Source organism: Bolinopsis microptera, chromosome 4 (genome assembly GCF_026151205.1).
Source record: "Bolinopsis microptera isolate Bmic1 chromosome 4, MBARI_Bmic_1.0, whole genome shotgun sequence".
In the NCBI taxonomy this organism is placed as follows: Eukaryota; Metazoa; Ctenophora; class Tentaculata; order Lobata; family Bolinopsidae; genus Bolinopsis; species Bolinopsis microptera.
In genome coordinates, this window is record NC_087075.1 from 12,572,690 (window position 1) to 12,593,662 (window position 20,973).

General features: G+C 36.9%; 2 protein-coding genes across 3 annotated transcripts in view; one reads left to right on the plus strand and one right to left on the minus strand.

Annotated features, from left to right (window-relative positions):
• Positions 1–13,496, plus strand: part of LOC134813717 (uncharacterized) — a 50,143-nt gene extending 36,647 nt beyond the window's left edge. Inside the window, exons 2-5 of the mRNA XM_063821578.1 lie at positions 12,023–12,193; positions 12,574–12,726; positions 12,841–12,998; positions 13,294–13,496. Coding sequence (XP_063677648.1) covers positions 12,025–12,193; positions 12,574–12,726; positions 12,841–12,998; positions 13,294–13,389 — 576 coding nt within the window. The 5' untranslated portion in view covers positions 12,023–12,024 and the 3' untranslated portion in view covers positions 13,390–13,496. The remainder of the gene's footprint in view (positions 1–12,022; positions 12,194–12,573; positions 12,727–12,840; positions 12,999–13,293) is intronic.
• LOC134813714 (5'-3' exoribonuclease 1-like) overlaps positions 1,157–20,973 on the minus strand; it is a 28,733-nt gene continuing 8,916 nt past the window's right edge. The window contains exons 20-37 of one of the 2 annotated variants that reach the window (XM_063821571.1): positions 14,179–14,278; positions 13,835–13,959; positions 10,486–10,580; positions 10,273–10,368; positions 9,986–10,132; positions 9,679–9,817; positions 9,288–9,360; positions 8,950–9,066; positions 8,600–8,751; positions 6,737–7,029; positions 6,320–6,487; positions 5,873–6,027; positions 5,502–5,602; positions 5,181–5,317; positions 3,600–3,640; positions 2,242–2,423; positions 1,887–1,994; positions 1,157–1,743 (exon numbers count right to left, since the gene is read on the minus strand). In XM_063821571.1, coding sequence (XP_063677641.1) covers positions 1,414–1,743; positions 1,887–1,994; positions 2,242–2,423; positions 3,600–3,640; positions 5,181–5,317; positions 5,502–5,602; positions 5,873–6,027; positions 6,320–6,487; positions 6,737–7,029; positions 8,600–8,751; positions 8,950–9,066; positions 9,288–9,360; positions 9,679–9,817; positions 9,986–10,132; positions 10,273–10,368; positions 10,486–10,580; positions 13,835–13,959; positions 14,179–14,278 — 2,559 coding nt within the window. In that variant the 3' untranslated portion in view covers positions 1,157–1,413. Of the gene's footprint in view, positions 1,744–1,886; positions 1,995–2,241; positions 2,424–2,722; positions 3,231–3,599; positions 3,641–5,180; positions 5,318–5,501; positions 5,603–5,872; positions 6,028–6,319; positions 6,488–6,736; positions 7,030–8,599; positions 8,752–8,949; positions 9,067–9,287; positions 9,361–9,678; positions 9,818–9,985; positions 10,133–10,272; positions 10,369–10,485; positions 10,581–13,834; positions 13,960–14,178; positions 14,279–20,973 lie in introns of those variants that run through there. The other variant, XM_063821572.1, reaches the window with a different exon arrangement.

Below are 20,973 nucleotides of genomic sequence, written 5' to 3' on the forward strand. Positions count from 1 at the left end.
TTTGTCTTTGTGACCTAAAGTTAAACATATTGTTTATGATTTGCAGCGATCTGAGAAAAGTTAGAACTTTATAAGTTATTATTAATGACCGACTTCAAAGTAAACAAATTTCACATTAATTTACGGAGCTAAAACCACCACCGCTCCAAAACACGGTGAGATATTCGAGTAGCTTAACATCATCTTTTATAAGCAAGTTCTATATCGGAGAGAAAACAATTGTTCCAATATAGGTCCGAACTTGTGTAAGACTTTATTAATGAGGCCGTTCTAAAGTTAACATATTCCGCGTTCATATGACTATCATATGCGGAATATGACTATCACGTGACTGTCACGCATCTATTACCACCACCGCCTCTTAAAGTTATACCACGAAATTTGCCTGAAGCCTAACGGCTGACATCATTTCTATTAGTATAGCTCGAGTAAGATGTGGCAAAGATGCGGCCTTCAAGCCATAACGATACTGAAGATTGTAAGGAAATGTGACCGCTCATAAAATATATGTAAACCACTCATGAGTCATGGGGCCATAGTAGGTGTATGATACGCCAATGACTATAAGTATGATCATAATATGAGTATAATTATGACTTGTTCGTGTCCACTGAAGGGTGACGAAGATAACAGTGTGAGGAGTAACAGTTGACATCTTCCTAATCACGCAGTTGGGCGGGAAATAAGTTGCGTGATATTGGGTGGTTATGATAAATAGCCTAGTAGGTCAGTCCGCTAAATAGGAGGGGCTACTGAATTCATTTCTCTGTGGAGATGAATTCTTGTGTGTGATATACACATTTCATTATCAATCTTAGTAACGTGCCTTGTGATGTGATAACCACCGAAATAATAATCAAATAGGCACGGTACCGCAGAAACATATATGGCCAGGTACGAGAATCGATAACAATATCAAAACTGTCAAGAATAACCATCTGCCGTTGTCTCCAGTTGCAGTATCACCCATTATACCTACCACTAGATTGGTTGCTAGGCGTTGTGATTAGTTAATAATTTGGGGCATCATAATTTTTGCAGGTATTGGATTCTCGCCAGAAAATACCAACTAAGTGTTTGTGAGTTGAGCTGGTCAATATCATTCTCAGGAACTTTCTTACTATCTTATGGCTGTTTTAACAAGTGCAAAAAGGGTTACATTTTTAAAAAGGATTACATATAAGAATAATAGTACTACATTAACAACGGTTACATCAAAATTCGTACGTAAGAAGAACAGCGAAGATGCTCCTTTAACCTTATATGTACCAAAAAGGTGAAATTCCCAAATATAAGTTAAATATTGTTTAAATTATCATTAAAAGCTTTGTCTATAGGTCACGTTAACTTCCATCTTTTATTTTGGGCCAATTCACTAATCAAGCCTAAGGCTTCTAAATTATCGATAACATTTCAGTCACGCTTTTTCTGCCTCTTGCTGAAATCGATTCCCAAAGATTTCTTCTTTGGGGCAGGTTTTTTAGTGTTCTTATTTGATGGCTGTGACTTAGTAACCTCCTCCGGTTTGGGCGCAAGCATCTGCTTCAACAGATCAGTCTTAGTTTGAGCTGAAACTTCTGCTGAATGTCCAGTTTCTTGAGGGATATGGTCGTGTTTCTGCACGTCATCCCGTCTAGGATGTGGAGCATGTGGAGAAGGAAGAGCATTCAGGGCCGCAGCAAGGGTTGATCCCTCGGTGGAGGCTGGTTGATCTTGGCTAGCAGCCGCCGCCTTACAGATAACCTGTCGGTTTACGATATCAAAACTTGGGAGTAGATGCCTTTTTAGTGTCAGTATTTATATCCGGATGCAGGAAGCTACAAACTTATGTGTGTTGTCAACAATCGAAAAGCAATTGAATGAAATAAGCATGTAAAACTAAATACCTGCGTGGGGATAAATGGAGCGGACATAGCGAAACGTTTAGCGACGGAGCTATCCACGGGGGCGTAACCAACAGGTGGAGTTGGTCCAGTGTTCAGGGAAGGGTTTATCTGAAATCTATGTTGTCAGTAGTCTGATAAAATGAGAGATGGAAAAGTAATGGAAGTGGGTTAAAATGGTGATGGGGGTTCAAACAACGAGACGCTGCTCGGCAGGTTATAAAAACAACAATTTCTCATGCCAAAACAGACTTGCTCCAGCTTTCCATGTCTATTACAAACTTGAAACTGTAAAACCTAGCATTACCACGACAATAATCAGATTTGAAAGCTCCATGGAACGTTACAAAGCGTTTACCTGCCCAAGTAAGATTCTATCGGAGCTAGTGCTGGCAGTACTCCTCTGTCTAGAGGTATGGACGTAACCTTGCTGATGGGCGCTCCTTGGAACTCCACTGGATTGCTGGTCAGGTCTCGATGGGGTGGTTGGTTGGCCCATCATGCCCAGTAGGGATTTTACGGCGTTTGTTGATACCTCGTCTAAATAAATAGTTTTGAGTGTACGTGATAAATCATTTGAGGAGGAGGGGACAAATCCTAGCCTAGGGAGATGCGGAGATAACCCAATGCGCGCACTCAGAATTTGTTTTATTTTATCGATCACGTGACCTCGTGAAGTGCCATTTAGCGTAGTTTTGCCAGTGAAATTGCATCGCGTCGTACAAAATCAGTATGGTATTTTTGCCAAGAGTACGTGTGAATAATTTCTAGCAACAACTAGAAGTTCCCAGATTTTGGCTGCTTATGAATTCATACTTGTACTAAACAATACACAGATATAAATAGACTGGATTCGACAATAACACAGAAACGATTTCCAATACAAAATAATTTAATACTAGATTCAAGAAGGTCCTCCATAATATTTAGAACTTTAACTTTAAGATAAACTCTGTTATATGTACATTCGTTCTTAAAACTTATAAAAGGGTCACAATTCATCAAATATCCAATATCCAGTTTATCCTTAGAAGGGTCGCGTCTAAGAAATTATTATAGTTACAAACATAAGCAAACCGTAAAATATGGTCCAAAATAATCTTGTCATCGAACTTTGAAAGGGTGGAATTGTGAAAAATGCATCTTGCATGTCAGCAGGAATCTTAATTCACGCAAAATTCGCTAGAAAATTAGTTTTGGCCCACTTTGTAAATCTGAAATCTAACATCATACAACGAAAAAAGTGCTAGAAAAACCCCGGCAATCATCGTTCATTAAATAGTATTCGCATTTGTTTCCAATCATTTTATATTCCACACACTGGTCACTGATAGTAATGCGTTCCCCCTGAAATTATGAAATTTATTTCCCATTTTAGTTCAAAATCGAGTTTTATACAGTAAAACCCCGATTTACCGCGGAATTTGGGGAAAAGAAACACCCGCAGTAAATCGGGGTATCGTTTGTTTAGATTATGCATATTAAGCCCTTCTGAAAGCTTCTACAAGTTAAATCATCGTATCTCTTATATGTTTTTAACCCAACTCCACTCAATATTAAGCCCTATTTGGGGGGAAGATGGCCGCGGTAAATCGGGGTTTTACTGTAGTTTGGAAACACTTGCGTACACCATGCAATCAATTCAAGAAATTGACTGCTGTTTTTGAAGATAAACTCTAACGTAGCAACTTTTAACGAAATCTAATTAATTCTTACCTGGTGAAACACTGTATTTTTGTTTAGGTTTAGGTTTTCCACTGAAAAACAAAAATAAGTGAATAAACTGTATGAACACTAGCGTTTAAACAGTATTCACAACATAAATCCTAATAAATTTCTAAATATAACCAGTTAACTTAAAGGATGAGGGGACCTTAGAAAAAGTTTTTTTCTCGTGCAAATCCTTTCATTACATTAATCGTATAAACCACTTTAGTGAAATCCGCAAAGTTGTATTTCATTCGCGCGCCGAGATATCCAGCCAAAACAATTTGAACCTGTGACGTCAATTATGTGAGTTGCTCTGATCCGCGCATATAGAAATACAGGTAAAATGAGCGTGCAGGCCGACTAAATTACTAATTAAGAATGCATTAACAATTTACGATACTAACGAGCCTATAACCAATGGAGAGGAGACTTTTTATGACCGGTTGAAAAAAGAATTATCACCCTACGATAACCATGAGCCGAGATACACCTGAAATAAGATTGAAGTCACACAGAAAGGCATGTAAATTATGTATATTTATAGCTCCCAACGTAACACCTAGCAACTCCCTGTATCGTACCACAGTTGATATATCAACATGTCATATCAACACAACACGGTCCTAATAAAAATGGATCGGGTAGGTATGAAATGCATGTCTTCATTCCAGTTGGACAAGCACCAAGCTTTTAAGTTCTAACTCACTATGTGACACTACTTATAACGTTATAAGCAAGATTTGCAACTATCACACCAAGCAATATTATACCAAGCATAGCAGACGAACACATCCACATTCGTTACGCTTTACACTCAAGTCACAGCAAACTAAAACGGTAAATTATAAATGAGTGTACAACTAAAGGCCGGTACACGCCGCATTGTCAAACCGCACGTGCGCACTCAGATAGGACTAGAGGCGCCAAGGGCCAGCTAGTAAAATGTCTTCTACTACATCATACATTCAATCTTGTTAGATCTTTATTCTTGTATGAAGAAATATGCCGATTTTTAATTGTGTCCATATCGGGTTTCAAACAATTCAAAACAAAATAGCAGTTTGTGGTTTAGTTAGCGGATGCTACTTATCTTAGTAGCTATTTATAAATAGAAATACCTACTACAACTACAAGAAAGCCTTTCTGAGTTACATTTAACTATTAAGGAGAATTATTCGTAACTTAGATCTTGACTAGTTCAGTGCAACCAAAGATACCGCTCTCGCAAACGCCAAAGGTAACACGACGTAATTAAAACAGCACAGAACAAAATGCTGACACAAGCGAAAGGTGCGCGCGCACGTTGGTCTTAACACATAAGTGACGTCACAGCCCAAAATTGCTATCAGCCAATAGGAGCGCGGCGTGATATTGCACGAATTATCGATTTCACAGTCCGGCGTATTTTTTGATTCTACACACTTTCACAGGACTTAAACGCGAATATTTGGAAGTAAATTCTAAGGTCCCCTCATCCTTTAAGAATAATATTTTGCTACTACAACCAAAAGAAATGTCGCTCTCTCAAAACAAAATCATCGACAAACTACCAAATCGTCCGCTCACAACATTATACATGTAACTTACGGTTGCTCAAGATGAGGATCTCCGCCTGATTTAGGGGGTTTGGGAGCAGTGTCAGAGGAAGCCTGATAGAACTCACCATGGTAGAACTGCTCGTCATACTCAGTGTCTGCTTTCTTTCGCTCTTGTTTGTTTCGGGGCTGGAGAAGGGGTTGTGGGGCTAGATTCTTTGTTTTGTAATTTGATTGTTTGTACTTTATTTAACACGCGAGTAGAGATTGCGCATGTGCACGTGTGTGCATTATGCATAGTGTACGAATGCATGTGCACGAATAAATGTGCATATCTGTGTGGAAAATCTCTCAAATTGACTGACTAACCAACCTTTCCGTTGGCCCTGTCAGAGTGTTCATTGCCACTAGCAGTGTAACCACCTTGTTGAGGGGGGTAGTATTGTCCGGGTTGGTGGGGGTTGTACCCCATTCCTGAGAGAGGAACTATCAATCATACAGTGTTGGTATCAACATTACCATCGTTATAAGGGATCATTCATATTAATGCTTTTCATACAAAGTTACAACAAAGTCTTCATGTTATGTATCCTGGGTTTGGACAGGATATTACATAAGCGATATTATAACGTGATATTTTACATATATATTTGGATACATAAATTTGTAAATAACTATCCCTGAAGTTTGCATTCGCCTTCTCCAGTAAACATAACCCCAGACCCAAATAACCCAATTACGTACCATACTGGAATCCTGCTGGGTTGTAAACAGGTGACTGAGGGAATGCTGGGTACATAGGACTGTGGCCAGGAATGTAGCCGTAAGGGCTGGTTGGACCTGGGGTGAAGGCGGGGACAGCTCCAGGGTAGGAGGGGTAGGAGTACTGCTGAGGTAACCTGGTGGTGGTGGGGTTAGGTAATTAGTTAATTAATGAGTTATTCATGGAGACGTTCTGAGGTAGGATCATTACGTCACAATATCTAATCAAAAAAACTCTAAGTATCAAAAGTACTAAGAGGTTAATTGAGAAAGTAAAATACTTCTGGTAAATCAACGATCCCAGCATATTCTAAACGGTAAATCAGTATTATATATATCACTGTACCGATAACAGAATCTATTGTACATATAATTATCTAGACAGAGACTGTATTCTAAAAACGTTCCAGCACCCTCGGTTATATTCACCTGGGGTTAGCATAGAACGCAGGAGCAGCAGGATAATTTGGAGGGTAAGTGGGGGATGCAGGACTGTAGGCCTGCTGACCGTAGAATGCTCCGTGGGGAGGCGGTGGTGGTGGTGCACCGTACGGGTCTGGACCCATTCTTACACGCGGCATTCCCCATTGGTTCTCCCTGGAGTAAGAGGGAATATGTGTTAATTACTGATTAACTACTTAATATTGGAAGAGGTTATGTGAGGTAATCAATTAATTTTTTTCAGTAACCTCAGAGCAATGGGTATCAGAAGACTCAAATTATGTAAGATATGTAAAGATAACGCGAACTACTCTTCATGATTTAGTTGACCATGCGAACTTCGAGCATAATGTTTTTATCTCTTAACTTTTAAATTTATATCAAGTGAAGTTGTCTCATAGAAACCTGTAGTTAAGATGATCATCCTCGCTCATATCATCAACACTGACGTTCTTCTTCCTCGGTGGGGCTCCCTTCCTGGGGGGAGGCGGTCCCTGCTGTTTCTTAGGGCCACTATCCCTGTCTCTGTCTCTTGGTCCTGGCTTCCTTCCTTTGTCGTGGTCGTTCTTTCTTAATATTTCCTTCCTCTCGTTAGACTTGTTGGGGGGACGTCTGTCTCCTCTGTCTCCTCTGTCTCGTTGGTTGTGGTACGGTTCTTCTTTGCGCTTTGGTTTTGGGATTGTTCTCTCGGACTGGGGCTGGGAAAATGGCGCAATTAATTGTGTGATTGAATTTTATTGATTGATTCACAGGTAGTTTAATTTTTTAATGTGAAAATGATCCATGTTGCTTTTAACTTTATCGTGTCTCTATAGTTATCTGCTTAATTTCTCTAACTTTTTAGTGCCCTTAGCTGGGTATAGTAAAGTATTGGGATAAGTTATAATCCGATGTTTGTGGTAACTATGACCGATGAAATGTTACGAACAAAGAACTTAAATATTATGTTAATCATAATTACAACTGGATGATAACTGAATAAATCAAAATTATGAAATTTACAAAACCCAATCCATTTCCAAAATAACAAAAAGTAAATTTAAACGTATTACAAAATACAAGCTTAAACTCATCGCGCAACAAAAACCATAATAAACTATTTGGAACCAAATTTCAACGTAACAAAACTGACAGACCCCAGCGGAGTGATAGGAGGACGTACTTGATACTATTGTCCTGAAGCGATCCCAGCCAAACCTACTCAAAGTATTCAAAGAAAGTATTTACGCTATCGCAACATAACAAATTAAAAAATTGCAATAAAATTCCCAGAGCTACACTCAAACTGAAAACATCGTCAATAGTTCATCTTCAGCGGACAAAATAACACAAGCAACACAACAAAAACTATTCAATAACGACCAGAAATGGACCAACAACAAAATACACTTGCACAGATAAGAGGCAATAACGGAAACTAAAATCATTGACAGAACAAAAACACTTCTGTTTTGGGACTCGATGGTTTTTCATGCTTGTGATGCGTGCTTTAGACTTTGACGGACTCCTAGAAATAAAGTTATTTTATGAATTTGAAAAACTATGTATTTATAAACCAGTAAAAATAACGCAACTTCTTGTGCAACAACCAATAATGCACAGTGAACAGTGCATAGTGCACATCGCACACCTATTATATTATGTATATTTAATGCTAATCATCATTTTCACCAAATAAAAGGCGAGCACAGAGCTTCAACGTCAATATTGAGCTGGATATAATATTTCCTTGAAATTTGACAAAGATTATGAAAGGAGGTCAACAGAGTTCTCCATTCCCTGATCGAATAAACAATTGATTTAAGTAATAATTAAGGTGATCAATATGAAAAATGTAAAGACTATTGTTGATCGAATAATGAGTGTTTTTACATGAAAACATTCCAGGCGATAAATTAGAACAGCCGAGGATTCAACAAAAACGGTAAAACTAAAATTAATCGTGGATTTGATTTACACAAAACACGTGTGGATGAACTTAATTGGGGAAATTAAAATTCCAGGTAAATAGGGGCACGGTAAATCGGGATTTTACCGTGTATGTCTGTCTAATAACCAACCGATCACGAATTGAGAAATAACAAAAAAATGGCCACAGAAAGCAAAAAGGGTAACAAGCTTTTTTATTTTTCTATAACAGCAGAAACTAATTATTAGAAAAAGTCAGTAAAAGTAACAGAAACAAAAGCAGAAAGTAGCGGAACCAGATATTCAAACAAAAACAGAAATTGGAAGAGAACCAGAACCAGAAACAGAAACATAAAATACCTGAGTGAGTCTCATTCCATAACTAAAGTTCATGAGAGTGAAGGGTAACATAGTGTAGAGATGAGAGTTGCACTCTCCGTACGATAGCCCACCAATAAACGGCTCATCGAATAACACTTCGTATTTAATAGCGTCTGCCGACTGTATCTCCCCTGTGATTAAGTTACGTTATGATTCTTTGTTATTGTAAAGTATAAGTTTCCCCTTTTCCTCCCTACCCGAATTTAAGTTGAACACGTGATCTCTTCCATAACAAAGACGCGATAATCATTTGGGCCACAAACACTAATTTGATTATCGTCGTCAGTAGATATTAGATTTGTACACTTTTCAAATTTTCAGTAACCTACCATTTTTGATACCGACGATTGTGCCCTTGTAACCAAAAGGTACACAGTGACTAGAGCAAACATTCACCACTCGGTCACACAGCTGGAAATCAGCCTTAGCGTCCGGCGGCAATACACCTGACAAAAGGTTATTAGTTTCCTTAAAAATGTTGGGTAAAACTAAGTGCAAAGGTCGCTGTAACTTGTAACTTTGTAATTAGAGACTTTCATAATTAGGACCAGCAGTTCTACTTTTGAAATAAGGAAGAACATTTTAAGTTTTTAAATGTTTGTTTGTTGTTGTTTGTTTGTTATCTAATACTGTAATGATAAAATTCAAATAATAAAAAACGACTAACCATTTTGGAAGTTCGGATTGAAGAGTACTCTGGGTTTTACTTTAACCACAAGTTCGTGGACTGACACTGTTTTCTGATTTAAGGGAAACGATGGTCAACTGCACATCTTGATAAAGCAGGATTTATAAATTTGGAAGAGAGCGGCAATTACATAACCATTTAACCATGGGGGAGCACCCTAGTTATCCAAATATATTCAAAGTAGAAACTTGATCAGAATATAAGATACTGCTAGTATGACTCTGACAGGTAACTAATTAAGTAATTAATTCATTAGTAGTTTAGTTGACTCTGACAGGTAACTAATTAAGTAATTAATTCATCAAGTAACTAAATAATTTATTAATTCACTAAATAATTCATTAATGAAGCATTAAAGTAAGATAAATACCTTGTGCTCAGCAATATCAGCCAGTAGCTGTGCCACGTGTTTAGTTGACATGATCTCACTTCCCACACCCACAAGTTTACTGTTATGAGTGGACAGAGACTTTAGCCACTTCTTTACGTCCTCGAAATACTGTCTCACGCTGAAATAAGTTTAGTTAATTAAATAATAAATAATTTACTTTTTACGCTATTAATCTGGTCTGCTTAAAAAAGTAAAGCACAATTGATCGGATGTGATCCAGCAGGACTATGATTAAATAAATTACAACTTAATAAAATAAATCACAATTAAATAAGAATCTGCATACTTGAACTCAGGTCCGAGTTTTTGAGCGATCTCTGAAGCGTTGATAGTCTCCTTCTTGAGATGGTGTTCTAACTCCTTGAACAGTTCTGGGAACTTAACCACGTACTCTTTTATTATCGTGTACAGTGCTTCTGAGTACTGCCAGCCTCTTAGAACAGGGAGTTTAGTTGAGAGGAAACGAAATTATAAAATTCCGAAGATTACAATTTTCGGGAGTTTGAAGTACCTGAACATTATAAGATTATAGACAAAAAATGTGTCTTTATTGATTGACATTAATTGACATACCCGTTATCTATTTTCCTGGCATAGTCCGGTGCCATGAGACTCTTATTAGCATACTTAATGTTGAGACCAATGTTAATTGGGGTCGTTCCACTTCCACTGATGGTTAGAAATTGATTAGGAAAACAGTTGCATGTTATATTACGTAACGTGACGTCACACAACACACCACGTGACCTCACACAACACGTGACCTCACACATCTCACACACTTACTTCTTGTTTGCAATGTTAATCTTGAAAGCTGATGTTATCTTGCTCAGTAGGAGGGGTGATATGTGTAACTCACTGCACATTTCCCGCGGAAAGTACTGAAATGATATATCTGGTTAGTAGGTAATTAATAATGGGTAATTAATAATGGGTAATTAATAATGGGTAATTAATTGTGTTTATTTTGATAACTTACCTCCAAATAATTAACAATTCACTAAAATATTTAGCAATGAATTATGTTGGACAGTCAAATTATTACGATGTTTTCTATACCTCTCACTAAGATCTATATCGATGTATACATTATATTGTATTTTTGTATCTTGTACAATTGTATATTATAAAATATAATATAATAGTGGAGTGGGAATTAAAAAGGAGTACGCTTCCTTCGTCCTTTGGCAATGACAAACACTACACCACACTTACCACTATTATATACCACCACACTTACCACTATAATATACCACCAACCCAGCGAGTGATAAATTTACACTGCCAGACATCAGACTACACACTTAACTCCCTCAACTACAAGCCGGACACTGCTTTACTTCTAGAATTATTTGATAAATAACATGACTCATGAACCAAGTCAAACCCTTACTTTCAACCCAGTTTCTGCTGCAACCCCCTCCCCCCCAACCCACGATGATGAGCTCATGATGGACTTCATCAGATGGAGTAGAAAAGTATGAACTAATTAGAGTTATATCGGAGTTATAACCGTGCGGTGTTCTTCCGGTACGGGTCAAATATCGGTCTGCACTTTTTTCCATGAGACTAGTCACTAGCACGTCATGTCGAGTGGAATGTATTGAAGTTTGGAAGGGGGCTGAGTTGTCGAGTTGATAGGTTGGCTTTGTTGAAGTTCTGTTAATGTTTCGTATCTGTTAGCTAGCAGCATTGGCCAATAGAATTTTATAAGGGGTCGTTTATATATTACGTAATCATTGAGGGGGAGGGGATTTCTAATTAATGATTACACTAGTGTAAATTGAACACAATAGTCAAATTAGCCATGTGTAAAACTGATTACGGAGGGGGGGGAGGAGGTTGAAAAAGTCATCACGTATTATGTGAACGACCCCTAATGACTGGCTCACGTGTCTACTAAAGTTGCACCACATCCATTTCTGACGTCTATTGTATTTATAAAGTTTCGTTGTACGTTCATGCAATCATATTCTTTACAAGTTTACAGTATAACACATTGCAGTACAATTTGAATTGTCCACATCGGACACAGTATTAGAGTATTAGGTATTGACAATTATTTAGTAAATTTGAAATGAACGGTTCTGACGCATGCTTTTTTGCTTGTTTGACGCGCTGTTGAATGTTCCTTGACACGTTTTGTAGTACTGGAAGGCCACAAAACTATAGAAAGTTTATTAACATTGTTGAGCATGTGGAAATCTCAGAATATTTAATGTGACCACCTCATGACGTTTGTAACAAAATTACCTCTTAATTTTTACTAATTTTGATAAAACTGATAAGAAACTGATCAAAAACTGATCACTCCCATACTCAGATATGAACCACCTAGTAACCCTCTCCCTCACCATCTCGCTCCTCCCAAATCTCGCTCTTTCTGGGCTAAAGTGTTACGACAAGTGTAATGTAGTCACCTCTTTCTCGTACGGTAACGATCCTGATGACTGGGCCAGGAACTCGCTAATGGACAGAGTATCTGATAAGAACAGTAAGTAAACGGACACGGATGATACTCGTAAAATATTTGTTCCAAATATTGACCGTCGACGAGTCCAACTCGGTGCGCGTCTTGGTTGGTAGGTTATAAACCAACAAACAGTAAGTAAAGGATATCATTTGCACACTTTTTGACTACACTAGTCACAAGGACGAAGTGACGTTTCACATTACAACATAATATTAGATAACAACTGCCGTGACTGTCATCTGGAAAGGCTTCAAATTTCTTCTAAATCAGAAAGAGCATGTTTCAAATTCACAGTAAAATCGGCTTTCCCAAACTTAAACTGCAGGGCTCAAGACTTACAGAATTAGCGCCTCTAGCAACTTCCCTAAATCAGCAGAATATAACAAAACCCAATTCTTCAGAGGCTTGTACTTCGGCCCAAATATCAGAATGTGAGGAAAAGGAGGTATGTTTATCGTACGACGTGGCAGCAAGTGCAGATATTGAGATACACCCTGATAGCGACGTTGAGGGGGGAGGCATACAACAACAACAAACAACAATATCTCAGGAAGGTAGGTTCCTTAAACTTTTCTAAAACTCCTAATTCATGATACTCCGCGGTAAATTGTATTTGTACCACGTCACCACTATAAGCTGCCACCAATAAACCAACTTCCCCTCTGCAGGACACATGGGATTCACAATAAACTTCTGCGGACCCAAGACCTACACAGCAGTCCCACCCTCTCACTGCAACGAGTGGGCTAGTTCTCTCGAGGAGGAGTTTCAGAAGGAGAAGGGGTCTCCTTTTACTGTGTCTGATGTGGACGCTACCTGTGGTCAGGTAGGTCACGTGCTTGTTGATAGGTCACGTGTTAACTTAGAAGTAGGGGAAGAGGGGCCAGGGGTGTCGTCATTTCACTTTTTGTTGCCAGACAATTCTTGTGAATTGCAAATCTGGTGATGGTGCTGCCCTCAGTCCCCAAATTTTGATACTCATGATATTGGGCAATTTCAGGACACTTGAGTTGATAAATAGTCTTAATAAGTATCAAGTATCAGTTATTATCAAGTACTGAAGATCTTAATAATTAGCAAATGTACTACCAATTTCCTCTACGAATGTTTTCTCTCTCTAGGTTACGTTGTGTGAGGAGGATTGTCTGGGAGCAGCTACTGGATTGTCAGTTACACTAACTCTACTCATCACATCCCTGGTCTACCTTATCTTCTAAGCTACTAATATCAAAATATTATAGAGAATTAAACGACTGAAATAACTAAATAGAAGTTCGTTATGGGACACTGCACTGGTCTTAAGTTTTGGCTATATTGTGGGAATTAAGTGATTTCAATAATATAATTTACGTATATTATTGTATTTTATTATTTTCCATGACTAATTAATAAGTTACTAAACTAAATTTTATAGGATTTGAATTTAGCGATCGATTTCATCAGGACGAAACTTCATGTACTGCATAATGTTATCAAATGTATTATTAATTTTTGGTCCCTAATCCACAATGTATTTTTCCGATAAACATAAAATATCTATTATCTAGTAAAGTATTGAATTATCTAATGGTTTGAATGTGAAGCTAATAAAGTAATAAGTAAATTCGTAATTAATCAACAAATTATCTGCTAATTAATTATCACAAGTATCTAATTACTAACCCAATCTTCGTCATGACTGTCAATAGTTTTTCTGAAAGTCTCCAACATTGGTTCATCCGACAGTATTATCCTAACTTTAACTCTGTTATCTTGAGATCCTTCTACTGTACCAAGACTACCGTACCCTGCACAAAAACAGGGATTAAGAATGCTATCGATATAGATTGAATATCAAACTATAGAGGGAAACGTAGAAAAAACAGGCGACATGAATGACAAATATCACACTGATATTATATTATCTGTCTAGTTGAACCGAGCATGGTAAAGGTACAACTGAACGTTGTTCTAATGCAAAGATGAAGGATTTGCAGAGTACTAACCAGGATTTGCAGAGTACTAACCAGGATTTGATACGACGAAGACCTTGGCATCTTTTGGGAATACTCCTGATAGACTAAGATTCTCACATTTCTCTTGCACTGGAACAGGAGTTGACAGATTCTGAGGAAGGAGTGAAGTCAGACAGACAGACAGACAGACAGACAGACAGACAGACAGACAGACAGACAGACAGACAGACAGACAGACAGACAGACAGACAGACAGACAGGCAGACAGACAGACAGACAGACAGACAGACAGACAGACAGACAGACAGACAGACAGACAGACAGACAGACAGACAGACAGCCAGACAGACAGACAGACATGATTTACCCACAGTCAAGTATATAAGGACACGTTCATTGAAGTTTGAGGATATTGGTAAATTTCTAAAATAGCGTTTTCGACGATAGTGGCTTAATTTTAGCATCTATTAATCTAGCGTGTTCATAAGTTCTGAACATTAGCCACGTGACCCATACTCCCATATGCACTGCTCAGAAATAAAATGTATTGCTTTTAGGCACTATAATGTAAAAAATGTCACATTTTTGTGACATTGTTTACCATAGCTGCCCAATTATCATTCCTTGGTCTGAAATATAGTAGATTAGGTCAATCTAACAATTATGATACAACATTGGTTAAAGGGCACGGATCGAACGGTTTTAAGGCAATATTTCGTACACTTTGTCACACTCAGAATACGAGACCTCTTTTCTACTGTGAGGTGTCCTCAAAACCCTTTCAACTCATTATTTGATGGTTCTTCTGCCAATCATAGCCCTAAAATATGTTGTTTTGAAAAGTTAGCAAATACATGCACTTGGTTATTGGGAAATGATGTAAATTCTGTCACATTATATGGAATTTGAAATTCTGGGTGAATTTCCGAAATCATTTATATCTGATTTTGGTTTGTAGTACAGTCAAATCCGTCCTAATTTAAGCCTTTGTCGGACAAAATTCGCAACAAAGCGATTTTAACGGGATATGGTCGAGACAGGTCCCAGGACTCATTCCAGAGAGTTCCCAAAATCCTCGACTTCAGGAAAATCCACAATTACCACTTTTTTACCACCTTTTTACCACTTTGGTTTTCTGTAAATAAGTCACGTTCTGAATATCCTAGAAGACTCTAGTTTAAAGCATTGTGTTAAGAAAACAAAGAAGAACAACTTTTTCTTTAACAACTTTTTCAAAAATAAATTATTTAATTAATTAATTAAATAATTAATAAATTTTCAAATATTTCAAAAATATATTTTCATAAAAAATGTTCACGATTACATTCCACGACCCACGTATAATGAACTAATTTTTATAAAAATTTTCACTTTCAATATTTTGGACTTGTAAAATTTTCGAAATTTGTAAAGAAAAACCACTATTTACCACTTTTTACCACATCGAATCTCCGCTAATAAAACGACTTCTGAATTTCGTAGAAGGTTCTAGATTGAACCAATGTGTTCAAAATATAAAAGAAAACAATTACTTTTTATATGACAACCTTTGGATTAGATAATTAATTGATTTATCAATTAAATAATAATTAATTTTTTTAAAATTTCAAAATATAATTTTTATCAAAAATATTTGCCGTGACGTAAAACGTAAAATGAATTTACTTGAATAACAGAACATACACCGTCACATAGATTAGATAACAGATTAAAAAAATCCAGATAAATGGAATAAATGGTAAAATATCCAAATTTGTACGATACTATTATAGCTTATAACTATTTACACAACATATCTCTCGACTTAGTGTTGTGCTTAACTAGATTGTTAAACTGGTTTGTTTGGAAGCTTCAGCTTTACTTTATGTTGACTTCTCTTCGTAAAAAAGTTGAATCTGCTAAAAATCGAGGACTAAAATCACACGAAATAGTTAATATTTTGACAAAAGAAGAACACATCGTGTGCCTGATACTGTACGCGTGCAGATTCTATGTAAGTAGCTGTCAACTAATATACAATAATAGTAATCTGTTTTTACCGTTTTACTTTTAAGTTTTATGTCAGCGGAGAGCGCAACTAGAGGCATTCTTAACCAATACAATGTTTTAATTTACCAGGCAAATGAGGAGTTAGTTTCGGTGAATAGCTTTAAGAGGGCGAATGATCGACAATGTAAATTTGTATGGAATGAAATATGGAAAGGGTTGCTGTTCCCGGCCCAGGTACTATTTAAACTATTTATCTTTTAAGTAAGTACACTAACTTTTAAACTATGCCCAGCAAATTTGAAACGGATACGTACAGTCCTATTCTGTATTCTTTATCCTGACGCCTCTCATACCTTGTATAAATAAACAAATCAATGCACCACAGGTTGGATCAACAACCCCTGGTCACTGAACGAAATTAAACGGCAGTACAACGGCATGACTGATTCAGCTCAGAGTGACGTCTTGTGTTTATTATTGCAGACAGTGACCATAGACCAGTTCCAAAGATTCATATCTAGCCTAGCGGTTAGAGCATCAGCCTTCTGCGCAGAAGGTTCAGGGTTCGAATCCCAGTGTCACCTAGTCTAGGGAGTATCTAAGGATCCATTGGATCTATGCGATCTCAACGGTCGACTCAACCGAATGATAGGAAACTTAATTGAGGGTTAAATGAGGAGGGGTACCTGTTAAAAGTTCAAGAAACTTCCTAGGATACCCCTTCAGTGCATACTGTAAACATAGTGCTATTAACTATTATATCGGCCAATGAAGAGGAGTCCGTTGTAACAGAGTCAGGACCATCTTTAGTCCACGAACACAGTTTAAACAAATGTCCATACTGTAACGTAGAGATCGCACCAAATGATAAATCCTCAAACCGGATTACAGACATGCTAAGTTATTGTGCGGGGGAGGGGGGAGGTGGTATAGTACACATACGTTAGGCTCTTATTAAGTTACTAATTCGCTCGCCCAAAAATTTCACGTGACTTTCTCCGTAGCTTAGTGCACTAGATTCCCACTATCGGAATCGTTCTGAATAGCCGATCCATACCTACTCCGTGGATCCGACTGGTGGTGTCTGATCCAGTGAAAGCGTGGCACAGAAATCGTGCAGAAAGCCCAATTACGGTATCCTAGCACCCTGTCACGTGATAAGCGATTAGGTAATTATTGATAACCCAATCAATTTCGCTAACGAGATAAACAAATTGCTTGATAACTTCGTCATTTTCAATCCGTTTCGCACATCGTTTTGCAGATGTTTTGATTTGCAGAGAGGCAGTTGAGTGGTCTAATCAAGTTGATGTTTCTGTAATTTGTGATGATACTGATTTGCTTGTCATTTTACTGCACATGACAAAACACTTTGCATTTGACCACCAACTGTTTCTCACCACCAAAAGCTACATCTATGACATTGAGAAAATTCAAAGTGCGACAGGTAGGAGGTACGTAAACATGATACTGCTGCATGCCACGCTTTCACTGGATCAGACACCACCAGTCGGATCCACGGAGTTGGTAAGGATAGGCTCTTCAGAACGATCGCATCCATCGATGAAAGTGTAATAGATGCTTTTTATTCGGCAAATTCTACACCAGCTACTATAAAGCATGTCGAAGAACTTTTGATGCTGCAGCCGATTTCATCAAAATCGAGATCACTAGATGAAGCTAGACTTTCAGTTCTTGAACAGAAGTCGCAATCTTTAACAGCAGACATCAAGTGAGAACAGCTCCCGCCAACATCTGGGGCAGCTGAACAACATTCTTATCGTGTTTACCATCAGCTGCAGGCGTGGGATAAGAATGACCTAGATCCGATAAGCTGGGGATGGAAGATGAACAATAGGGCGCATGTACCAGTGACCACTCTTATGAGTACAGCTCCGAAAAAGCTCATTCAAAAAATCAGTTGCAACTGTTTAAAGTCAGGTTGTGGCAATGCTTGTTCATGCAGAAAAGCAGGAATACATTGTGGATCAACCTCAAATGTCAGGACAATTGCACCTATGTGCCAGCTGAGGACTCATAAGTTAGACTCTTATCTAGTATACATGGTTATATAAAGTACCACTTCGATTTCCCGATTAATTTAATGAAAATTTGTTAATTATTCGTGATATGTAATTTTAAAATATTTTGATCAAAAATAATTTGTATAATTTTTGAATATTTGTTTAATAATCGAATTAACTAATTAATTAATTATCTAATCCAAAGGTTGTCAGATAAAAAGTTGTTCTCTTTTATAATTTGAACACATTGGTTCAATCTAGAACCTTCTACGAAATTCAGAAGTCGTTTTATTAGCGGAGATTCGATGTGGTAAAAAGTGGTAAATAGTGGTTTTTCTTTACAAATTACGAAAATTTTACAAGTCCAAAATATTGAAAGTGAAAATTTTTATAAAAATTAGTTCATTATACGTGGAATGTAATCGTGAACATTTTTTATGAAAATATATTTTTGAAATATTTGAAAATTTATTAATTATTTAATTAATTAATTAAATAATTTATTTTTGAAAAAGTTGTTAAAGAAAAAGTTGTTCTTTTTTGTTTTCTTAACACAATGATTTAAACTAGAGTCTTCTAGGATATTCAGAACGTGACTTATTTACAGAAAACCAAAGTGGTAAAAAGTGGTAAAAAAGTGGTAATTGTGGATTTTCCTGAAGTCGAGGATTTTGGGAACTCTCTGGAATGATTCCTGGGACCTGTCCCGACCATATCCCGTTAAAATCGCTTTGTTGCGAATTTTGTCCGACAAAAAGACGGATTTGACTGTACTATTGGAAGGGCGGGAAAACTCTATATAAGGACGATACACGGATACAGTTGATTCAAGTATAGGGCAGTTGATGTAAACATCGTCACAAAATGATACGACATCGTAAATAGGTTACATTTTGCGGGGAAAGTCTATATAAGGACGATACACGGATACAGTTTATTCAAGTATAGGGCAGTTGATGTAAACATCGTCACAAAATGATACGACATTGTAAATAGGTTACATTTTGCGGGAAAACTCTATAAGTCTATATATAAGGATGATACACGGATACAGTTGATTCAAGTATAGGGCAGTTGATGTAAACATCGTCACAAAATGATACGACATCGTTAATAAGTTAAATTTTGCGGGAAAACTCTATATAAGGACGATACACGGATACAGTTGATTCAAGTATAGGGCAGTTGATGTAAACATCGTCACAAAATGACATCGTAAATAGGTAAAATTTGGAAAAAATGATTATAGAATGAAATAGTCTGTGATTAACATATTACATACGAGTATTGCTGAAAGCACAGTGTAAGGCCTACACGGACCGCCTCTAACTAGCCAATCCCTGTTTACATGCCGTGTAGCAGGGGACTAGAAAGAGCTAAACTAGTAAGCGGGGCATAGCCAATACACTATACTCCCATCATTGAGTATATTACCAATATAAATACATTATAAAATGGGCAGGGGTTTTTATATTTCCTGTATCTTTGTATTAATTATTTCGGACTGTAATTAGGACTGTTCACGTGAAAGAAATTGTATCTAAATTTTACAATGACGTACTCGTATGTGACGAAATTTACATTTCTTGACCCTATTTTGAAGAACCATACCTCGGTTAGAATTCAATGTTCTTCCAGGAATTATTGCTTGGTTATTCTTTAGCAAATTAGAACTCAAGTTTAACAATGCTGAGTTTAATTTTACTAAGTTACTGAAATGTGACGAAATTTACTTTTCCTGCCCCAACAGTATAATTTCAATGTGATGAAAAATTGGCATGGGTTTCTATATTTCCTGTATAAATCCATTCTAATTATAATAAGGACTATTGGTATGAAAGAAAATCTATCTAAATTTTAAAATTACGTATGTGACGAAATTTACATTTCTTGCCCCTATTTTAAAGAACCATACCTCAGTTAAAATTCAATTTTCTTCCAGGAATTATTGGTTGGTTATTGTTCAGCAAATTATAACTCAAGTTTAACAATGCTGAGTTTAATTTTACTAAGTTACTGAAATGTGACGAAATTTACTTTTCCTGCCCCAACAGTATAATATCAATGTGATGAAAAATTGGCATGGGTTTCTATATTTCCTGTGTAAATCCATTCTAACTATAATAAGGACTGTTGATACGAAAGAAAATCTATCTAACTGAATCTAATGCAAGGGCTGATGTGACAAAATTTACATTTCTTGCCCCCTATTTTGAAGAATCATACCTCGAATAGGATATAATTTTACTTTATCATCATACCTATGTCGATAAACTAGTTATTTTGCCAACAAATAGCAAATAAAGTTATCATATTTTTTTGTGACGAAATTTACAAATTTTTACCATGTTCAGGTGTTGAAATTTTGCCAATGCTAACATATCACTGCCATATAATAATTTATATGACCGGTGTGTGGTTGAAATATTGTTAATTGATCCATAGTACGTAATATATGGTGTTTAAGTTGGTATACTACTATTTACTCAATTTCACACATGTTGAGATATCATACAAATGTATGTGACAAAGTTTACCCATTTCTGCCTTCTGTATTAATTGTATTTGCCTATAACAATGAAATATGTGAACAATTCCAAACATATTCAGCTCACAAAATAATGCTAGACTATTCGGCATTTCTTGTCAGGATGTCATAAACATCCCTCATATAAATTTCTTAAATGTGTGACAGAGTTTACATGGTGCTACCATTTAACGAAAAAAGTCGCTAAATATGTAGATAATAGTCATATGCAACTATCCTATAAATTTGAAATTCGAAAATTTGGTCAAACACGGCAACAAGGGGTCCATATAAACTCTGTCACAT